The 20,974-nt window shown below is 46.6% G+C and overlaps 2 protein-coding genes across 4 annotated transcripts; one reads left to right on the forward strand and one right to left on the reverse strand.

The window, feature by feature from the left end:
- Window positions 1-2,503: 2,503 nt before the first annotated feature.
- On the reverse strand, window positions 2,504-9,503 carry ythdf2 (YTH N6-methyladenosine RNA binding protein F2). 2 transcript variants are annotated; one of them, XM_029139619.3, is made up of 6 exons: window positions 9,291-9,503; window positions 9,044-9,068; window positions 7,837-7,916; window positions 5,310-7,007; window positions 4,164-4,229; window positions 2,504-3,849 (listed from the first exon to the last, which is right to left on the reverse strand). In XM_029139619.3, the coding sequence occupies exons 1-6, from the start codon at window positions 9,315-9,317 to the stop codon at window positions 3,826-3,828; spliced, it is 1,920 nt and encodes a 639-aa protein (XP_028995452.1). In that variant the 5' UTR covers window positions 9,318-9,503; the 3' UTR covers window positions 2,504-3,825. The 2 variants fall into 2 exon arrangements, with proteins under 2 accessions (XP_028995452.1, XP_040925150.1); XM_041069216.2 differs by lacking the exons at window positions 9,044-9,068; window positions 9,291-9,503 and adding an exon at window positions 8,168-8,192.
- Window positions 9,504-15,581: 6,078 nt separating this feature from the next.
- On the forward strand, window positions 15,582-19,980 carry vgll2b (vestigial-like family member 2b). 2 transcript variants are annotated; one of them, XM_029139694.2, is made up of 5 exons: window positions 15,582-15,887; window positions 16,270-16,612; window positions 18,155-18,295; window positions 18,434-18,601; window positions 18,961-19,980. In XM_029139694.2, exons 1-5 carry the CDS (start codon window positions 15,801-15,803, stop codon window positions 19,002-19,004), a joined length of 783 nt encoding a protein of 260 aa, XP_028995527.1. In that variant the 5' UTR covers window positions 15,582-15,800; the 3' UTR covers window positions 19,005-19,980. The 2 variants fall into 2 exon arrangements, with proteins under 2 accessions (XP_028995527.1, XP_028995526.1); XM_029139693.2 differs by having other exon boundaries at window positions 18,155-18,601.
- The last annotated feature ends 994 nt before the right edge of the window (window positions 19,981-20,974 follow it).

Raw genomic sequence — 20,974 nt, forward strand, 5'->3', positions numbered from 1 at the left:
TCATCACCTTGAATTACCCATCTGCATTCCATTTAAAACAGCCCTTCCGTCTGCGAGTTGTTTCACAATCACTCCTTTTTCATTTTTCTGTTGTGCACAAATCTCAATAAAGAAGCAATTTCATGCACCAAATTTGTATTCGTGCGGCTGAGTATTTCTTTTTCGAGTAGTAAGACCCCCCCCCCCCAAAAAAAATGAAGACGCCGAGTAATTTAAATAATGAGCCACGTTTCTACCGCCATAATCACAGCGCTGCATCCAGTGATTCCAGCTGTAAATCGCTGTAGGGGATGGAGATGTGAGTTGACCTACATCGCAGACGATGGAGGCGGAAAATACAGAACGAAAAACAATGCCAAAGATTTCCAGCTTCTACTTCCGGCTGTAGCTTCAATTTCATCAAACCCAAAATAGGACATGTATGAATAAAATCACCGTATTGTAAATAAAGGCGTTTCCGGATATTGAGATTAAAATCATAAAAACATGATCAAAGTGCGTTTAATACCCTGCATCTGTGCTGGGCCGGGGTGTCTGTTTGTATATACTTGCTAGGTAGGATTTCATTAGAATCAGAGCGTGCAGAGGGAAAGTGTGCCACATATGTTGAGACAGAGGTCGTCAACTGTTTTGAGGTCCCTGATGTCTGTCTGCGCATTATGCAGGGGGACACTGAGAGGAATGACGCTCACTATGTCAACGGTGCACGACGCGTCACAATGGAGCAGGTGACTGCTCGCAGACCCCCCTCACATTATTCAAACATTCATCACAGTGACAAATTTCTATTTCTAAACAGCCCACATATTTTAGCTGCTGCTGCTGCGGTTTAAATTATAGAGACAAACTGATGGCAGGTGTGAGTTGACAGGCCATTAAAACTGTGTGCGTGCATGTTAAAGATTATAAAATACAGGTTAACATCTAATAAAAGACGTATACTGTGTCACATATGAGGAAAAATTACAAAACATTATTTACAATGAATGTTCCTAAAACTGGCATCTAATCAATCTCCAAGTAAATGTTCGCATTTCCTCATAAAATAAATCAGCCCTGAACTATTTTCCTGTAATGCAGATTTAAAAAAAAAAGATGAATTCGGTTTATTTTTATTTCCAGATTAGCCTGACAAGCTTTAAAAAACACACACACACAGAAAGGGAGAGAAAATCTAATTTAGGCATGTAAATAGAGGTCGGGTCGGCGACATGGTGAAGCGTCACTAATGGAAGAAAGCGATTGATGCTTTATGATAATGAGGAGAAAATAAAGCAGAGCCATGACCTTGCAGTGAATATGGAGTCAGACATAACGCATTTTAACGTGTGCCGTTGTTTCTCTGAATTATTTATTATTATCCCTTAAAACCGTGTTTGAATTACGGGACAGTAAAGTCGGCAAACGGAAACTGTGCGGTCATTAATGTCCACGCGCGTCCTGGGGTGTGCGCGCGCGGTTTGTGTACATGAAACGCACTGTATTAGAGCCGTCATTGGGATGAATCTGTCATTTAGGGCAACTTTTGTCTCCTCGGTGCGTTTAGCTCGATGCGATCTGGAGATGCGCGCGCTGACCTCCTCTTCCTCGCCTTCAACCCCCCCACCCCCCACCCACAACCTCCTCCTCCTCTTTCTCCCCACGGTCCAATTTCCCTTTCTTCTCCTCCATCGCCTCGTTGGCTGGATCTGCCTGTCTTTTACGGCCGCTCATTTGCATCCCACGAAGGTCTAAAGAGCGTCCCCAGAGACGCACCGATAAGGGTCACGGGAGAGGCCCTCGAGGCAGCGTGGATGCCACGCACCCACAGCGCGGAGCCGACACGTGCCGGCGACCCCCCGCCCCCCCCTCTCCCCCTTTTGAACAGCCGACTCTCCCAAAGAGCCATCAAAGGCCGTGCGCTCGGCCGCTGTCGCCTGCGTCGTTGCTGCAGCGTGTGCGTCAGAAGTTGGCGAACGTGTGAAAGCAGCGGCAGGTTAACAGCAAATGCTAAACACCGAGGTATACAACTTTGACTGAAAACTGTGCGTGACTTGAATTCAGCCAATTCCATCATCGGTCCACAGGAACCAATAAACATTAAAAAAAAAAACCATAGCACTAGGCTTTCTGTCGTTCAATACTTACAGTAAACGTGAACCAGTGCTCAGCGTGGTTCAGTTAACTCCGACTGACGGACCCTGCTCTCAGTTTGGCACATGGGCCGTTTTAAATGAGGCTGTGTCGCCCTCTGGCGGCCGCTACGCGCAGCACAACTGAGAAAATGGCGGATTGTTCGGCCAACGGTGGCTAATATATAATTAATAGAACTGCTTAGCCTTCAAATATAAAACTAGGACTAACAAGCACACATTATAAGGACTGTTAGGCGCCGTTTAGAAACCAGCTCTAATGCAACGTTCTACAGAAACAAATTAAAATCCAGTATAACATCAGAGTAAACCAGACCTTACACACAACTAGACAAAACAAACCGGCCAATCATGATGAAAAAAAGCATAAATGGACTTTGTGGATTCTCTTTATTATTCCGCAAATGAAGCCAGTAGTTCTGAGACCTTGCAGCTTTTTTTTAAGTCACCAACAATGACATTCTGAAAGTGGTGGAAGCTAAATTGTGATATAGTATGTATGGTTGATGGAGCATTCAGATGTGGGAAGATGGGACTGAGGCAGACAGTGTGCGTTTGCGAAGCAGAGAGGTAGGAAATGCAGGTAGACTGAGGTCAGGACAGGAAGTGGACTGGTTGAGCATGGTCAGCAGAAAGACATGGAGACCAACGTGGGGGGGAAAGTGCTGCATTACAAAAACAAAATTTCATTACAGTCAAACAAGGGGAATGCACACCAGTTCTGCTCAATATACCACATTTATTACGTTTGAACTGATTAATAGAGAGAGTGGGGGCAAGGCCACTCGCACTGTGTTTAGAAGAAAACGGAGGAAGCAAAAAAAAAACAAACAAAAGAAAGCAGCCAATAGCAACGATGAGTCGACTTGTTCAAGAGGAAAATAAGGTAAATAAAGTCCAATGCAGAATGTTAACAGAGGGCCCCATTTTAGACTAAAATTAGACAGCAAGGCTCATCAACTTAGGATTCCTTCTGCTTACAAACGTACCCCCCCCTTTCCCTACCTCTCCAGAGCCTACCTTCCCCACATACTCCATCCACCACACAAACACAAATCAGAGGGCCATTCTTTAACATCTGCAGTCCTCCAAACACAAAGACGTGGCGCATGTACAAAACAGATTCTGGAGTGAGAGTAGCAGACACCGGACGAGGAGGAAACTCCACTGGGTCCTGTTTGAAAATGTGAGCATCCTCCGAAGTAAGGGGGGGTGGGGGTGGTTAGGGGCTGTGCGTACAAATAAAGAGACAAACCGCCCGTTCCTGACTCTGGGACACTAATAAGCCAACGCTACACATTCCTATTAGATGTGCTTGTGTGACCATTACAGACTTGCTCTTGGACCATAAAAACAGAGGATGAACCTTTCATTTTAAAAAGAACAAAGGACAAAGCAGCATACAAGGGAAAAGCATATGTAGTGGAATGGGGTGGGGCAAAAAATGTTTCACCTAAGGATGCTATTTATTTAGTTGCAGTCCTATGAATAATCGTTTCCTTTTCTTTTTACTACAAGTTCGAAGTAAGTCTTTAAAGTCAAAAGAAATCAAGAAAGTCTTCATTTAGTTTTGTCCTTTGTTAATTCTTCACCCCTATTAGATTTTCTTAGAGATCTGGATGTAATGATGCAATAGGGTGGACAGGGCTTTGGGGCGAGGGGCATTGCAGTCTTTTGACCAAAGCACCGACTGTTACTTGACTCTTCCTTGGCGGTCCTACAACACAAAGACAATGCAAATTATACACAACGGTGTTACACAAAAGGCCTTGTTAAACAGTTAACCCACATACTTCTACTTCTCTATTAAAACCGAATGTGCACATCCGTCCTAGCTTTCGCTTTAGCGGCATATCAGGGCGAATGTTGGCACACATTTACGTGGTGGAAAATCTGTACATTTATTAGTGCTAGTTTTTCATATTCCAAATTATAAAACATAAAGGTTTTTATTTTCAAATAAACTAAGCAGTCTCCATCAGGTATCACAACATGCAAGTGCAGCAAACGGTGACAGATGAAGCAGGTTACCTGAAGCCTGTAATGACTCCTGTTGCTTGGGGTGCTGGGATATGGCTCGCTGCCTTGGACCTCCACCTGTCACACACAGGGGTGAAAACTGAGCAAAACTGCAGTAACGCCAGACCCAACAGACAAGTCAGCGAGCTGTTAAGTGAACAGTCCAGATTTTCTGCAGGTATTGACTAAATCAGAATCTAAAGTTTAATAGCTGCCAACTGCAACTAGCCACGTGTCTGACCTGTAGAACAGGTGTCAGCTTTGGTATCACATTACTTCCAAAGACACATTTAACAGTTTTAGAAAATTGCATTAGATGCTAGATTTCCATTGAAGTTCAGCATTCACGATTAAAAAAAACTGGGGCAGTTGAACGCTACAAAAATAAATGCAGGTGTCTTTTACTGTAAGTGTCAGAAAACAGCAGATAGAGTCTGTATGAATCATACAAACTATACCAGTTTTAAACCAAGTCAGATTGACTGATGTATTGCTATAACCTATTATCTAAGTGAATCCTGTTAACAGTGTCCTTCCACTTGCCTTCGATTACCGTGAACATTGACTAAACATAAAAACCTTTGGTTAAAAACCCAGCAGATAAAAATGTTTGTCGTCATGGACAAAATCGGTGTTTGGCATCTAACAACAAGCAGGCAAGTACCAACATCAAGCAGCATCAGATTCAAATGAAGATAGTTTATTTTGTGCCTTTAGGTTGACACAATAGGCTAAACAGGCTTCATGTTATAGCAATATGTATTACTAGACAAGAGGTTTCAGAGGGAGAGTCACATGGCTGTAGAAGGCTGCACTGTAAAGGCAAGGGACAGAGACTGGTGTGTAGTAAACCAAACAGTTCAAATCAAAGGTATGTCTTTATGTAATAACCTCATAATAAGCACTTAATGGCTCATTCTTCTGTTTTTTAGTTTAAGTAGAACATGGAGGTGAAAACTGAAAACACCACAGTGAACAACTGAAGGATAAAGCATCACAACTTCCAGCTGTACAATCACATAAATTTCTTATTCCAGCTGCAAAAAGTAAAATTGACACAGCCACACGGATTTCATACATTACAGTTCTTTTAAGCACAGATTAACACACAGCCATCATTCATCTGTTGCCACTTTATTCAACAGTAGCTGTTGTTACCTTTTTCACACACTCTTCCTCCTCCTGACGCTTCTCGTAGTGAGAAAAGTCATCAAAGATGGAAGTGGTGTGTTTATATCCAGCGATGATCTTTAGCACCTGCCTGGCCTTGTCCAGCGGTACCTCCTGTGTGTCCCGAGAGTTGGTCACTGGTTTATTTTCGTTGTTCTCCAGTCGAATGTGCCTCAGCTGACTGTTGGGAACGTCCTTAACAAAGATCCAGCGCACGTCAAACCGACCCTTCCACTTGTCCTGTGACCACACACCAGCAGATGTGTTGTAGTCCACGGGTGAGCGCATCTCCGCCACACCACAGAAGTGACCACTCCCATTGACACTGAACAGAAGGTAAAGCGGCCCCTTGGCGCCCAACGAACGGTAAGCTGCATCAAGCCTCTTGTTTCCATGCTCCGTGCTGCACCAAATGTTATACTTGATGGAGCGGTGAATATCATCCTCTGAGTAACTCTTGATGATAAACACCCGGCCCTGCTTAGGATTCCAGTCAAAGTCCTTGGGGTTGTAATTGTTGACCATACGCAACTTCTCCAAGACGGGGTGAGGCTCAGAGGGAACCCCGGGAACCACACTCACGCCAGAGGAGGTGGGTGGTGACTGGCCTGAACCACTTCCACCACTATCCCCAAATCCATTTGCCCTGTTCCGTGGAGGGACCCAACGAGTGGGCTGAGAAGGTTGCTGCTGTTGGCTTGGGGGAGGAGGAGGACCCTGGGACATGGGAGGCTGAAGCATTGGAGCCATACCTGGCTGCCCACTTGGTGGAAGCTGCTGATGTCCCATTTGAACAACAGGCGGTGCGAGCTGTCCGTTGCTGAGGGGCATTTGTGGGTTCCCCGCTGCAGTAGCTCCCAGCTGTGGGGACGCCTGGGTAGGTGGCTGCCCATTGCTGGGAATAGGAGGCACCTGCTGAGGGGTGGCAGCTTTAGGCATGGTACCCTTGTTGTCCCAAGTGCCAATGTCCATGTTGTGTTTAATGGGCGGAGGAGGCAAATTGGCACCAGCCATGCCACCCTTGGTTTTGAGCTTGGGTTGAGGCTTGGCTGGCTTGCTGGCAATGTCTGCCCAAGAGGCAGGTTTGGCAGGGGCGATTGAGACAGGAGGCATGCTAGGAGGTCCTACAGATGACACAGGGCCAAGAGCACCCCCACCAGGCAAGCCAGATCCAATAACCTTAGGAGCCATGTCCCCATTACCACCAGGAGCAGCACCACCAATCTTAAGCCCTGCCATGCCCTGGTCAAGGCTGTTCATACCAGGTGCTTTGTTAAGAGGCTCATTGGCTGCAGGTGCAAAAGGGGACTGTCCATCCATCATGGCACCCCCAAGAGAGCTGGGGGCATAAGCATAACTGCTGCTGTAGCCAGAGCTCTGCGGCGTCCCCGACTGTCCCTGAGAGCTGCTATTTCCCCATGCAGAGAAGTCGATGCCGCTGGGAAAGAAGTTGAAACCGTGCTGGCCCAGGAACGGGTTGCTCCCCAAAGGGCCTGGCTGTCCAAACATAGCATCCGGGAGATAATGGGGCTCTCCATTGCTCAGCTGTCCATAGGAGGCCAGGTAAGGCATAGGAGGGTCCCCACCTGTAGACCAGGCTGCCTCATTGAGGGAATAGGAAAATCCTATGGAGGGGCTGTAGTAGCTGGGCATGTACGAGTCCGACATGGCCGTATAGGCATTGCTCTATACAGGGGAGAAAACAAATGTTAGTGTCAAATTGTAAACAAAAACAGGCTCTTACATTTTTGTTTGGATACTGCATTCTTGTAGATGCCAAAAGTCAAAGCAAAATGAAAGATGAGCAAAGTTGTAAAAGCATCTTATACTGAAACTATTTCTTTAGTACATGCCTTCCTTCTTAAATGCAATCTGTGAATGCACAACACTGAGTTCGTAGTTTCTAAATTATTTAGAGAAAAAGAATGGTGTACTTTTTGAGTATAGGAAAATACAGGCTCCATTCTTTTCTTCTAAAGCCCACTTCACAGGCAGCGTTAGTACACTAGAGGAACACCATTTACCATAAGTTAAGAAACAAATGCAGCATCAAATCCCTGAACTTCTCTCGTGGGCACATGCACAGCTACCTCAGCCAATGGAACAGATGCCTTATTTACCAAAAACACATCTCTTCAGAATAAGCAGTCCAAATTCAAAGTTTAGACCCACATTTTACATTGTAAAAGAAAGACCCCTTCCATATGAAGTGCTTTTTACAGACACACGCTACAAACTTGATTCAAGGATTGCCAAATTGAGAGTGGCTTTCTCAATATGTAACATATTTTGGTTACATAAACTACATCTCAGCCTCATCACCCAGCTCAAACTGCACCATCCATAACAGGTTCATTAACTGAATACATAAAAGCACAATGAATTTATAAATAATTTCTTCTAATTTCTTTTGTCATGGCCTTTTATCAAATTAATTCATTTATGATTAGAATAAAATATAAACTATGTTTTTTGCTGAGAGGCAGCACATGTGGGCAAACAAATACAATCTTACCTGTCTAGCCTGAGTGTTCAGGTAAGGCTCAAACTCATCGTCATTCAAAGTATCCTTTTGGGTCACAGCTCCGTTTTGCACTGAAAGGAAAGTTAACAGACAATATGGCCAGTGAGAGACTAAATACTTCAGTAGTGAGTAGTAATCTGGTAATTTCACATCCGCTTCATCACCACTTGTGACATAACAAAACACACCCCTGCAATTATGCATGAATGTACAAGAGAAGGCTCCAAGCTAAGCTAAGAGATATCACATAATACAACGGCTTTCTAATCTTCTCATTACACAGCGTTAACAGTGACGGGGACCATGCCCAGTGAATCATTACAGCCATTTGCCAGTAGACAGGAGAAACAGTAGACTCAATTGAAAATGCCGGGAACCAGAGTTTGTTTTCCTCATTGAAGTCGTCTTTAGAATACGTAGCGTCCCTCTGTTCGGTGATAAACGTTTGTTTAACGTGTCCTGAAACGCCCCCGAAGTTAAAACAAAGCAAAGTAATCCACGTTACTCAACAATACGGTCTGAACAGCATGGCGACCAACGTGAAAGGGCCCTTCGGGCACATGAAAAGCATGACGGAAGACGCGGTTAACTTAGCAACCGACTGCAGCTAGCACGCTAGCCGTGCGGCTAGCTGCGTGCGGTGCGCAGCGTCTCCATGTTAACGAGCGCCAAGAGTCCCTTTCAACATGACGGACCTGGCTAACATTAGCCCAGTGGCCAGCATGCTAGCAAGGCACCTGTGGCTCAGCCCTGGGAACGGTTTCATAGCGACGTTAATTTGTGAGCAGCAGTGTATTCTCACACTTGTCAGTGCTCTGAGGGGCCTTCCTGGTACTTTCAGGAAAGAGACGCTAGTGTGCATCATGTTGCCATTTAACGCTAGCTAGTCAGGAGGGGGCTAATGCTAACAGAGGGAAGCTTTCTAGAGCCATTTCAGAGATGTTGGGCAAACTCGCTCAGGTGTAAGTTGGCAGATGAGGAAGGTATCAAACGGCGTCGATTCGTTTCGTCACTCCACGGCGAATTAACCTTTAAAATTATGTGTAACCAACACAAGCAGGCCTGTTTGACAACGGGCTAGGAGACAAGCTATCACATCCGCGCACGCAAGATTTTCAAAGCGCCCCGCACGCAAGAAGAACCGCATTCGCTCAAGCCGAGTCGGTGACGACAACGTGAGGGCAGCGATCGCTCTTACCTTTATTAGCTTGGCCTTTCGGTCTCTGGATTGGGTCCAGGTGATTCATGAAGGTTTGATTTACGAGGAGAGAGGAAGGGGAAAAATAGATGAAGCGATATTTCAGCACTCAGTTCCTTTAGCAGGTGGTCAGGCCTACTGCACTATTGAGCCACAGCCGCTGCCTCTGAGCTAAGCTAACCTCGCTAGCCGCCGCGATGCTGACAAATTTGGCCCTCGTAAATGTTCACAAAATCCCCCTGTTTACCTGTTCAAGAAAGCTGCTGGCTGACATGCTTTCCCCCCGGAGCCTGTGTAACTGTATTATCCCCTAAATAAAGGCGGCAGGGTGTAGAATCCGTCTATCTATGGACAGGTTTCAGCCAAGCGCCCCTATCGTTCTACAGAGCCTGGTTTCTACACAATGGCGGGCTGCAGTTTGCTTGACAGACTCCTCAACATGGCTGGGCGGCCCTCGACGACGCGTGATGGCCTTTATGAACTGCTGACACGCGCCCCCTAGTGGCGCGGAGTGGCCAGGTCCAGTTATTGATAACAAAAAATACAGTAAGAACGAAACAGAAGTTAAATTAATGTAGTTTACGATATAATAAATTTAATCATACAAATACAACAAGTCATTTGGTCCTTTCTAAGACTAAATTACAATTACAGCTTAAAATGAATTGTGAATGATGATACATCATATATAATTATTCCTTATGTTTTCACATAAATAGATAGATAGATAGATAGATAGATAGATAGATAGATAGATAGATAGATAGATAGATAGATAGATAGATAGATAGATAGATAGATAGATAGATAGATAGATAGATAGATAGATAGATAGATAGATAGATACAGAAACAGCAAAGAAATTGTGCAGGATTGCAAGGAAAAAGGAGCAAAAAAATATATAAACAACATATGTACATATTTACAGCTCAAAAATAGTGACCAACAACAGTGGTTGATTTGAGCCTGTCAGACCTCTCTACACTGTACAATCTAACAGTGGTGGGGATGAAGGACCTGCGGTAGCGCTCCTTCCTACACTGTGGGTGGATCAGACTGCCACTGAAGGAGCTGCTCAGAGCTCCCACAGTCTGGTGCAGTGGGTGAGAGGAATTGTCCACGATGGATGTCAGCTTTGACAACATCCTACTCTCACCCACCTCCTTCACAGAGTCCAGTGAACATCCCAGGACAGGGTATGAAAGAAATACAAAAGTATAAATATTGTGTAGCAGATATTGGACAGACAAGCTATAATATAGTCCTTAGATATATGTAAGTTTTCACCACTTTTTGGTTCCTAAATATCTTGGATTTGAACCCTTGTGGGTATTTATGCCATTTCATGCCCCTGCCACAAGGTGGACTCCTTGTCACTGCCATGAATTTTTGTTTTAAGAACGGCAGTAAGATCAAGAACTTGTATGTGCTGCACTCATATATTACCATTTAGAATAGTCCTCTAAGTTTTTTATAGTATCTCAACTTAAAACTCTAGTACTCAAACTACAACATTTTGAATCACCTACTTTTGCTATGACGTGATCGAACATTTGTAGCTATTATACTAATACTTTTAGCTGAATGTTACTGGTATTTATTCCTACAAAGCAACTTCTCGAATATAGCTTACTTAACTGCACCCAGTTTATAAAACGCATGCAAACCGCAAACCAGTAGCAGTAACAAGACATTTGACTTGGGAAACAGGCCTAGTACAGTAGCATGGCATGCGTGTATCATATTCTGCCTTTCAACTCATAATCATTTTTGGGTGCTTGACTTTTTTCCCAGGGGCATGTCGACTGTTGCAGACTGGACAGGTGGCATAGCATGGAGAAGACCTGGCTGTTGACCAGCCAATAAAAATAGCTGCGGTCTCCATGATGTCACCGGTAAGTAAATCATAGCGCCTGGTTGTGGAGTGGGAAATGAAATGAGGAACACGTAAGGGCTCCTCCTGATGTTGATCGTTTTATACACATTATACTCATATAAGGAGGAGGAAGGAGGGTGTAAAACATGTATAGGACTGGCTCCTCATGCCAGCCACCAATGACATCTTCAGCCAGTTGCTAGAAGGGGTGAACCAACTAAAGCTGGGGTCTGAGCTCACCTCATACCTGGCATTCTGAAGCCACAACACCATGCTGCCGACGTGGAACCTGATCAGTAGTAAATCTTCCCCGTTTGACCATGTGACATACCAAATTTGTGATTGTGCCCTCTGTCCACCCTCCACATCCCATAATGCCCTTCTAACTGCAGCCCGCGTTGGCGTACCGCGGCAGGAATGTCGGGCAAGAGGGTGTCGATCCCTCATACCCAGATTAATGGTTCTGTGAGCATCTTTCATGTTTGCGCGTGTGCCTTTTGCCTCATGTGCGTGCATGAATCCGGGATTGTGTGTGCATAACTCCGGTGACCCAGCGGCACTGTGGCGGCAGGGCATTCTCCGTAATAGGATGTCAGGAATGTAGCACTTGTCAGCCTCTCAGAGGATGCTGTTAATTCACATTCTGTCCATTTCAGAGGGTTAGCCTTTAATAAACAGCGTGTATTCGTCTAGGTAGACGCTCTCTTTGTGCGTCGCCGTGCTGCACGATTTGAAGAATGCAAATTGCTTCATTATAAAGATATTGAGCTTCTGATGACTGAGTGCAGTTTCTGTTTCTTTCGTTCATTTCAAACAGGGTAGAAAAGAGGACATGGCTTGAAAAGGAGTCAATCCTGTGGCAAAGTTGTGCAAACATGAGTCGGGCCAGGTTCTTTGTCCAGACCAAGGTGTCCCAGGGGCACACGGTCCTGTGTCCAGCTTCTGCTCTATCCTTTGCACCTGGCTCCTCTTAGGATGGAGGCCAGAGGAGAGGCTGACCAGCATGGGTCTAGCGCCGGTGCTGCCTCTCACCAGAGGCTGCATGGGTAATGAAGTAAACCATGTAAAACAAGGCATTTACAAAATCTGATGGGACGGGGCAGAGGGCACAGCAGAACTGAGGGAGGGAAACTGGGCTTCTTTGATTGGGTGCAGAGGGAGCCGGACTCTATAAACCATGTATATCTTTGGTCATTAAAATGTCTGGGCTGACAGGCAGATGGTGCTGGTGCATTGAGCGGTGCATTGATAATCTCCTCTTTCAGCATCTGCTCTGGCTGAATCACGTTGTTGTCACGAGGTTGAACTGACAGGACGGGGTTTTGGCTTTTTGCCTCTTAGCAGAGAGACGGTGATGTTGCACTGACTGAAGCATGATGTCCACCACATGCTTACTACAGGTTCTTACACTCCAGCCATTTCAGGAAAGGCTGTCCAGTTCCCAACAGCTGCAGAAATTAACAAGCTTTGAGCTGTTTCCAGGCAATGACCCCCTTTAAGAGCCTTGAAGTCAGTAGGTCAGTGCCAGTAGAGGCTTCGAACTTAAACTGCAACCGCAATTTCTTTATCAGAGAGAAGCGGAAACCAAGGTAGCCTCAAAACCAGTGAAGCTGTTTAGGAGGAAATGCAGGAAAAGGCTTTGGAACAAAGACGACATTAACTTGCCTAAACCTGCCCAGATTTAAGCTGGGGCTGAAGCAGGATAGAGGTCAAGCTGAGTGATGATGTCACTGCCTCTGACTCTGATGTGATGAGAGAGATATAGTTTCTGAATATATTTCAGCGGATATTTGAGAAATGACATTTTGCACAGTTAACATATATAACATATAACATATATATGTAAGATATATTTTACAGTGTATTACCATTAGTACCATTATAAAAACTAATAAAGCAAGTTTTTTCTGATTTCTTCTGTAATAAATTCATTTGAAACTCAAACAATTTCTATCCCTGCTGTGGGAAATGTGTAGATCCTTTCAAATAAGTGTGATCCTTAAAATGCTGTATTTATAGTGGAATGAGTTCCACACTTGGGTCTTTGGATTGCTGGGCTCCTGGTGGTCTGTGCGCACAATAAGGGAGTTGTTTCGGGAAGAAAATAGCTGCACACTTGTGTGTCCTATCACGCAGGATTTATTGCCAACATTTGCGTGGCGGGACCAACGAGCGGGACCTGCGCACACGCGAGTCTTTGTGTGGGTGCGCGTGTGTGTTTCTCATGACGCCTGACGACTTTGAACAGCTGAGATGTGTGTGTAGGAGCGGACAACGAGGCAGCTGGACGTCTCTGTCTTTGGACGTATACACACACACTCACACACACACACACACACACACACACACACACACACACACACACACACACACACACACACACACACACACACACACACATACGCAGGCGTATGAACAACAGCGGAATCCCGAAGACCGACCCTCCTGGGACCGAGTCAGACTGAGACCTTAATAAAGGTCGTGTTGTTTCAGGAGTAGCTTATACGGTTTCGGGTTCGCTCCACAGAAGCCAACACCATCAGTTTGCTGATCACATATTCCTGATTTGCACTTATAAACACACTCCTTCATATATTTCTTGCATTATGACTTCAAATTAGTTATGTAGTTAAATAAAAAAAAGTTGGTCATTATTAGTTCAATGTAAATGAGTATTTGTCGCACTGAATAAAAACTATTAATGGTGGTGTTGAATAGTGGTCTAAATAAAACCAAGTTGCCATTACTACAGCAACTGGCCCTGCAACATCTCAACCAATGGGAGACTTTGCCCGGCCGGACCTCTTTTAAGATGGGAGGGGCCTAGATGGGCTACAGGGTCACAAGGAGTGATGTAACCTATGTTTATTTTCAGCATATACGCGTAAATGTAGACACACGGACACCTCCACACACACACTCGTACAGACACACACAAACACACACACACACACACAAAGCAACTTTAGACGGTTTCGCACATGATGTTCTGTACATGCAGAGATTTCAACATGCACGGCTGATTTAGATTTGGCCTCCTCCAAGTTTGGTCACTCGATCGCACACACACACACACACACACACACACACACACACACACACACACACACACACACACACACACACACACACACACACACACACACACACACACACACACTCATGATGATGGGGGGGGTGCACAGGGTGATTAAATTGAGAAAAAAGGTGTGCGTGTCACTAGGGAAGACACGTGGGGGGAGCGATAGAGTCAGACAGAGAAATGTAGTCATGGCCATTAATACTAATAGTGGCCTCTCTTCCCTTCCGTCAGCTGCAGCTGTTGATCACGCTGGTGTAACACTGAGCTTTCTAGCATTGCATCACTCTTTTCATCCCTGACTCCACTGCTGCCCTGCATAAATAGATACAGTAGCCCAAATTGTATAAGTCACGCTGAAAAGGTCACGGGCTGAGGGAGACGCGAGCCTTAAACTCCAATTCGTCCAGTTTGGAGCCGTGCAGTTCGCTGGAAGCGTCCGGACGCTTCGCGGCGTCGAAGGATCGCTCTGCAGCGCCGGGCCATAAATCTGGCTTATTGGGGGAGGGGGGGTGCGCAAAAGCGAGAACTAACGTGTTACATGTCGGCTTCATCCGCTGCTATTTACAAGCATGTTGGGTCCATTAGCATGCAAAAAGGCCTGCCCCGAGCCACGCGTGCTATGTGTGATGTATGCATAGCGAGATGCTGCTCGTGTTCTCCGTCTGGAGGACGCAGCTTCCCCAGGAGCTCGTCCAGTAGCATACATCAGAGACATTCCACCTCATCTGACACTCGTCCATGGAATTCAGCAAATTTTCCACACTATTCTCCGAGGCATTCTGAAGTGCCTGTCAAAAAGAGTGGCATGCCCAAACACCAGGCACCTGTAAAGCACCCAAACAGGAGGCGGAGACGTTTTACTGAGAACGTGGTCCAGCACTCGTTCTTTAGGTTTAATGTGGCCAGTGTTAATGTTTAGACTGTATGAGTCTCCATGATGGATTCATGCTCGGACTGTGTGTGTGTGTGTGTGTGTGTGTGTGTGTGTGTGTGTGTGTGTGTGTGTGTGTGTGTGTGAGAACCTCGTTTTGTTTACACTGCTGATTGCTGATCATTTGTCATAGATTTGTCCCGGGGCTCTTTCTCCTCCATGTTGGCATGGCCAGTGTATGCAGCCTATAGCTGACACCTATGTGTCGTTCTGGGAAAACACTAAATGCTTCAGATGACTTGAAGGTTTACTTGGCAACCGATGGCTGTTTTAAGACCATGAAAACACTTTCAGCTCTGACTGAGACCAAAGTTTTGAAGCATCTAAGTCACATTTATATGGTTAAGAGCTTAGTAACTTCAAGTGAATCTCTTTGACCATCAGTTGAACTTTCTATTCATAAAAAGTGTGTTTCCCTTACTTTTTTAAATTTAGAAATTCACACATTTGCCGCCACGGACTTTGATGTGACTTCCATGTTTTATTTTTAACATCAAAGCTAATTTATTCACGCTGCCGCTCGCCGTTGGATGCGCGTTGTGCGGCGGTGGGAGCGTCGACGCTGGTTATGCGGGGGGCGCGGGGGGCTGGCGTGCGTGGGAGGGGTCGACACGGGGATGTGCAGGACAGGACACCCTCGTGCCTGCTCCATAAACCTCACCACATTTTGCTGCCGCAGCTGTTGCGGCGCACGCAGGGAGAGGCGCGCTCTCGCTCCGGTGACTGCGTCCAGTGTGGCACCGGGGCTTTTTCCCCGCTGATTGGCGCAAACCGAGCGCGTTTTTTTTTTCGAGCGGCTGGAGACGGAATGCTGTCGATCGCGGCACGGTCGGTCTGAGCAGAAGAGTGAGGACACCGCTCATTTACCATGAGCTGTTTGGATGTTATGTACCCAGCCTATGGACATTACGCACCGTACGCACCGACGACTCCTGCTTTCATCAATAGCTTACAGGTAGGAAATGTTTCCGGGACACCTTTAATTATCTTGAGGATAAATTGTTAAACCTAATAACTATTAGTCTAGTTTAGCTCCTGTAGTGTGTGCGTAAAATAGAAAAAAATCATCATGGAACTATTATCGTGTTGAATGCTGGTGATGGAATTAGTTGTTTAAACCATTAGTCCTTTGAAAATATATATTAGCAGTTCTGCAAGTTGTGAGTCTAATCAAACGCAGAAGTGCGGCAGTCTCAGCTCCCATGCAAACGCACACCACGCTAACAGGAGCAAACACAAAGACCAGCATGATGGAAATGTCTTGTGCCGAACTCAAGAGCTGATCCCTGCAGCACCTGTCTTCACCCCCCCCCCCCCTAATAACCCCACTCTGACAGGCTCCCACAGGTCTGAGCAGCGCTTCTCACTGCCGGGATTTTATGGACGCTCCCAGGGGCCCCGAGGGGATGTCTGGGGGCCCAGGCACCGCGGGGTCAGCTTCCTCCTCGTCTTCATCCAGCTCTTCGTCCTCCTCCTACACGCCCGCGGCTTCGAGGGCCGAGGAGGGCCCCAAGGAGAAGCAGGAGGCCCCAGAGGCAGAGTATCTGACCTCACGCTGCGTCCTCTTCACCTACTATCAGGGAGATATCAGCAGCATGGTGGACGAGCACTTTTCCAGGGCGCTCAGCTCCTATATGGATGGAGAGGGCAAACGGCGGGCACCAGACCAACAGGGCACAGGTACGCTCCACCATCCAGATAAAACACCATAACAATAAGAGCTACTGACAGCATGCAAACCTACAGGTTGCATGTAGATCTTTTGACATTTTATATTTTATTCTAGTCGAAAAATTGAGCAATTAATGTAAATTGAGTCTGGGTTAAATTGACTCGCGTAAGAAATAAAGTTCTCATCACTTCTATTTCTTTGCGCTGGAGCACAGGTGCTGCAGCGTTCTGTGTGGCGCCTAGCGCTTGCAGCGTCAGCAGGTGATGTGATCAGGTGACGGGACAGAAGGGCCGCCGGTCGTAGCTTTTGTCCCTACAGAGGTCAGCGCTTCGGGGGTTAGAGGTCACAAGGGTCAGGAGCTCTCGGAAGTCAAAGGGGAGTTGTTTCTAGTGGGGATAAAGGTTCGAGGAGAGAGGTTTGAGCATTCGAAGGTTTAGTCTGGAACAAAACCGATGCCTGTGCAGGAAATCAGCATTTTATCCGGCACCAGCGGGTTCTGCTAAACCACCATAGCCTCCAGAAGTGCCTGGATCTCCATGTAGGGCCTCCGACCCGGACCCCGTGCCTCTCCGCTGTCGCTAATAGACTCTTTCCTAGTTCAGTCAGACGTCTTCATTTTGGCACTAACATACACTTCCTGCCTCACAACAGATGCTATGTTTATACATCGCCGTAAGCACACAGCCGCGCCGCCGTATCCCCTTCAAACGTCTCGGCGGCTGCCATTCTTACTCTGGCCCCAGCGCCTGCCCCACAATGGCCGCCGCGCCGCCGCTCAGATTTATATACGCCGCCGACTATGCGACAGGGGCAGAGGGAAACACTAGCCGCCACGGTGCCGCAAGGTGTCTTTTTTCAGAGGAATAGCTAAATATAAAAATATACTGCTAAAACATATAATGGCTCGCTGACATTCTGTCAAGGGCAAAGGAGGGGGGGGGGCAGAGAAAACAACAGGTGGGGGTGCAGGAGACAGAGGAGAAGGGTGGTGGGTGCTAGCATAGGGTCAGAGTTGCGTGTGTGTGTGTGTGTGTGTGCGTGTGTGTGTGTGTGCGTGTGTGTGTGTGTGTGTGTACGCATGCGGTGCTGTGAGACTTTTAGATGTATCGGCCTGACATGAGAGTGAGAGATATCACCACAGCGGGTGATTTAGAGCACTAGGACCACTGGACTCCCTCCAGGTCAGAGCGTCTGCCTTATTTAGAAGTGAAGGATGCACTGCAGCGACGCCTCTCTTTCTACCTTTCTCTCCGTCACCTCTCTCTCGCTCGCTCACTCTCGCTCTCCCTCTGTCTGCAAGAACGTTGTTGTGTTTATTTTCGTGTCTTGTCGGGGCCCGGGCCGTGTGACGCTATGACCCAATGGGGAAGATATCTGGGCTGAGGGCGTAGCAGTCATGTGAGTGGCACCGACGTTTCAGCGGCGCTCGCTCCTCTTACACAGCTCAAACCTTTTCCATTTGTCTGTAAATCAACGGCTTCGCAACTGTACGTGCCCAGGCCTTAATGGGATCGCTGCTCACCCGGCCTCTCCCTCCCCCCCCCCGACAGAGACCCCTTCGCCCAGCAGCCGGCGAAGCTTCCCTCCATCCTTCTGGGACAGTAACTACTCCTCACCTCAAAGTCGCTCCCACTGCGACACAGGAACACCCTCCTATTCCATGGACCCATACGGATCGGGGCTCCACCCAGGTCTGCCTCATCCACATGCGCATCCTCACCCACACACTCATCCTCACTCCCACCCTCACCCTCCAGACAGCTGGGGCTATCCTCAGGCTCAAGCCTACGGGCCTCCGAGGCCTCTTCACGAACTTTATTCCCCCTCAGCTCTGGAGCCTCACTACGGGCCCCTGCTGATGCCCTCAGTGAGGCCACCTCACCTCCCCGCTTTGCCGAGCCACTATGACGTGAGCAAACTGGAGCCCGCCGCGTCGTGGCCCGGCCTGCTTCCACCCGGAGACGTCACGCAGACGCTGGCACTCAACATGGATGCGGGTAAGTTATTGTGAAAGCACGTAAAACCAAGGCAGTGCAGGCCGTGGGCGCCCCCCGGGGTTTTAAGAAGCACCGTAGAACACGGGAGCACATCCACATAGACTTTTAACCCCTACGATAATATATAGATCTGCAACACATGCACAGGTGTCTGCACCTGTGGGGCTGAATGCTCCAGACCCCTCCACTGACACTCACACGTATGCTGAAACGCACACGCATGCACACAATAACTAGTCATTACCGACGGCCCCTGCCCCTTAAAACAGGATGCTTGGCAAAAGTAGGCTCCATGACAACCTGTGTTCTGTTGTTCCCTGTTGTCCTCCTCATTGTTTCCTTGTCCCTTTTTTCCTCAGGCCTCCAGCAGCACAAGAAAGGCAAGGAGCTGTACTGGTTCTAACGAGCCCTTTAGTCACATTGACCAGCCATTACCAGATCCAATTAGTCCCTGGACCTGCTCCGCTATTGAAGCAGCATGTCCCTTTATTCCCCACACACACTCCATCCCCATTTACCCCCACCCCCTTCTCGCCGCTGCCGGCCTCCGCTGCCAGTACACAGCCTCGCTCCAGGTTGACGCGTGTGCACCATGGAGATAAAGCAGAGAGCGAGCGGGCGAGCGAGCAAGAGAGAGAGAGAGAGAGAGAGAGAGAGCGAGGCAGTGCATCACCGTCCGCCGCCTGTGCCGCTGCTCCCCTTCCTCTCCCGACGCAGACTTTGGCAGCGCGCGGGCTCCGGTGACCCGTTTGGACCGAGCAGCGCCGGGCATCGCAGCGGACGTTTTTCGCAGGCAGACAGAGGGATGAACCGAGGGGCGGGGGGATGAGCGCGGGTGGAAAGGGATTCCCTCCAACGTCCCTGCTTATCTCCGTCTCGTGCTCCTTGTTGATACAGCGGTCGTCATCATCCACTTATCTGCGTGTGGCGAATGCAACATGCGGCGGTGATTTGGAGCAGCGTTGACGGCAGTTTATGCGTTTTGATTGTTATTACGCTCTGTCAAATAAAGTGTTTCTATTTATTAGTGTTTATCTGCGTTTCTGCAATGTTTGGTTAGGCCAGTGTTGAACTGAAATTATTGTGGTTCACTTTTATTTGTGTTTTAATAAAAGAAAGGGGAGATGAAGATGATCATATTATACGCTGGTATTATGTGATTAACTCCATCTCTGAAGGAACATTTCATAGAGAATAAAGATTAAAAGCTGTTTCAGTCAGTTTCAGTTGTTTAACGCTGAACAGTCACATCGTGTTTCTAGATGTTTTGAATTTAGACTTTCAAAATATTTTTGAGATGTTTTTCTTGTGTGTCTTTTCTCATTTTTGTGTACAAGAAGATTGTGATGTCAATAAATATTTTTATGGTAAATGGTAAATTGTCCTTTTAAAACTTTTCTAATATACCACAATTACTAACAGTATGTGAGATGCTAATTTAAAGAGAAATGTAGAAATAGTTAAAAGAAATAAACCTATTACCACATAATAAGTACTACTATTAGTTTCAGGAACTGAATCTTTAATTATTTTAATTTATTTCACACTGAGGACAAACCAAACCCAATAACAACAATTTCCTGTACAATTATTTTTCTGAATTTTACAGACTCGATTGTCTGTATATTTCTATATATGTGAATCCAAGAGTCCGTAACAAAAGCAGATGTTGTCTAGAGGACACTGTGCAACCCATCTTATTCAAAGGCCTTCACTTTAATTCTTGCCCACATTCACACTTTGTCACTTATAAAGTGGGAACGAGTGCTGAATGCCAGCAATGTGTAACCACAGAAGACAGAGTCATCCCAGCTATGCGCCAAATGTTCCTCTGTTATTGATCCGATAAACAGATTATGCGTCGAGGAATCCCGGCCGGTCTCACTTTAGCGGCTGTTATGTGTGACCTCCTCGCTACGGAGCAGCCAACTACATTATTGGCTTTAGCCGCGGAAACCTGTAGAGTAATGAAATTAGAAGAGTTTACTGGCGAGGGTTTCCCGGTGCCAAGCATCTCGCTGCCTTTTCTCACAATGCTGCTGGACCTTCACAGTGGATCCTTCAGGATCTGCTCCATTGTTAGAGTGCATCCACAGCTATTGTCACATTATATCACTCACAGTCCACATCTATAAACTCCATATACCATTAATAAGAGCCTTAGTCATCCTGTAATATTAATTTAATTGGCTCAAACATTAGAATCAACGTAATATATATAAGTATGACTCCAGTACCTCAATAATAATCGTTAGCATTCGCTTCAAAACAAAAACAGATAAATTATATTGTATTGAATTGTAATAAATGTACAGTTGTACCTAATAAAGTGGCCAGTGAGTGTAGACGCCAAGCCTGAGGAAATGCCGCCCT

This window comes from Betta splendens, chromosome 22 (assembly GCF_900634795.4).
Source record: "Betta splendens chromosome 22, fBetSpl5.4, whole genome shotgun sequence".
NCBI classification, from domain to species: domain Eukaryota; kingdom Metazoa; phylum Chordata; class Actinopteri; order Anabantiformes; family Osphronemidae; genus Betta; species Betta splendens.

Coding starts and splice junctions, on each gene's coding strand:
- ythdf2 (XM_029139619.3), bottom strand. CDS start 9,317: ATGTCAGCCAGCAGCTTTCTTGAACAG. Junction 9,069..9,290: donor CCAGCAGCTTTCTTGAACAG/GTAAACAGGGGG, acceptor GACCCAATCCAG/AGACCGAAAGGCCAAGCTAA. Junction 3,850..4,163: donor GGAGTCATTACAGGCTTCAG/GTAACCTGCTTC, acceptor TTTGTGTTGTAG/GACCGCCAAGGAAGAGTCAA.
- vgll2b (XM_029139693.2), top strand. CDS start 15,801: ATGAGCTGTTTGGATGTTATGTACCCAGCCTATGGACATTACGCACCG. Junction 16,613..18,154: donor ACCAGACCAACAGGGCACAG/GTACGCTCCACC, acceptor CCCCCCCGACAG/AGACCCCTTCGCCCAGCAGC. Junction 18,602..18,960: donor GGCACTCAACATGGATGCGG/GTAAGTTATTGT, acceptor TTTTTTCCTCAG/GCCTCCAGCAGCACAAGAAA.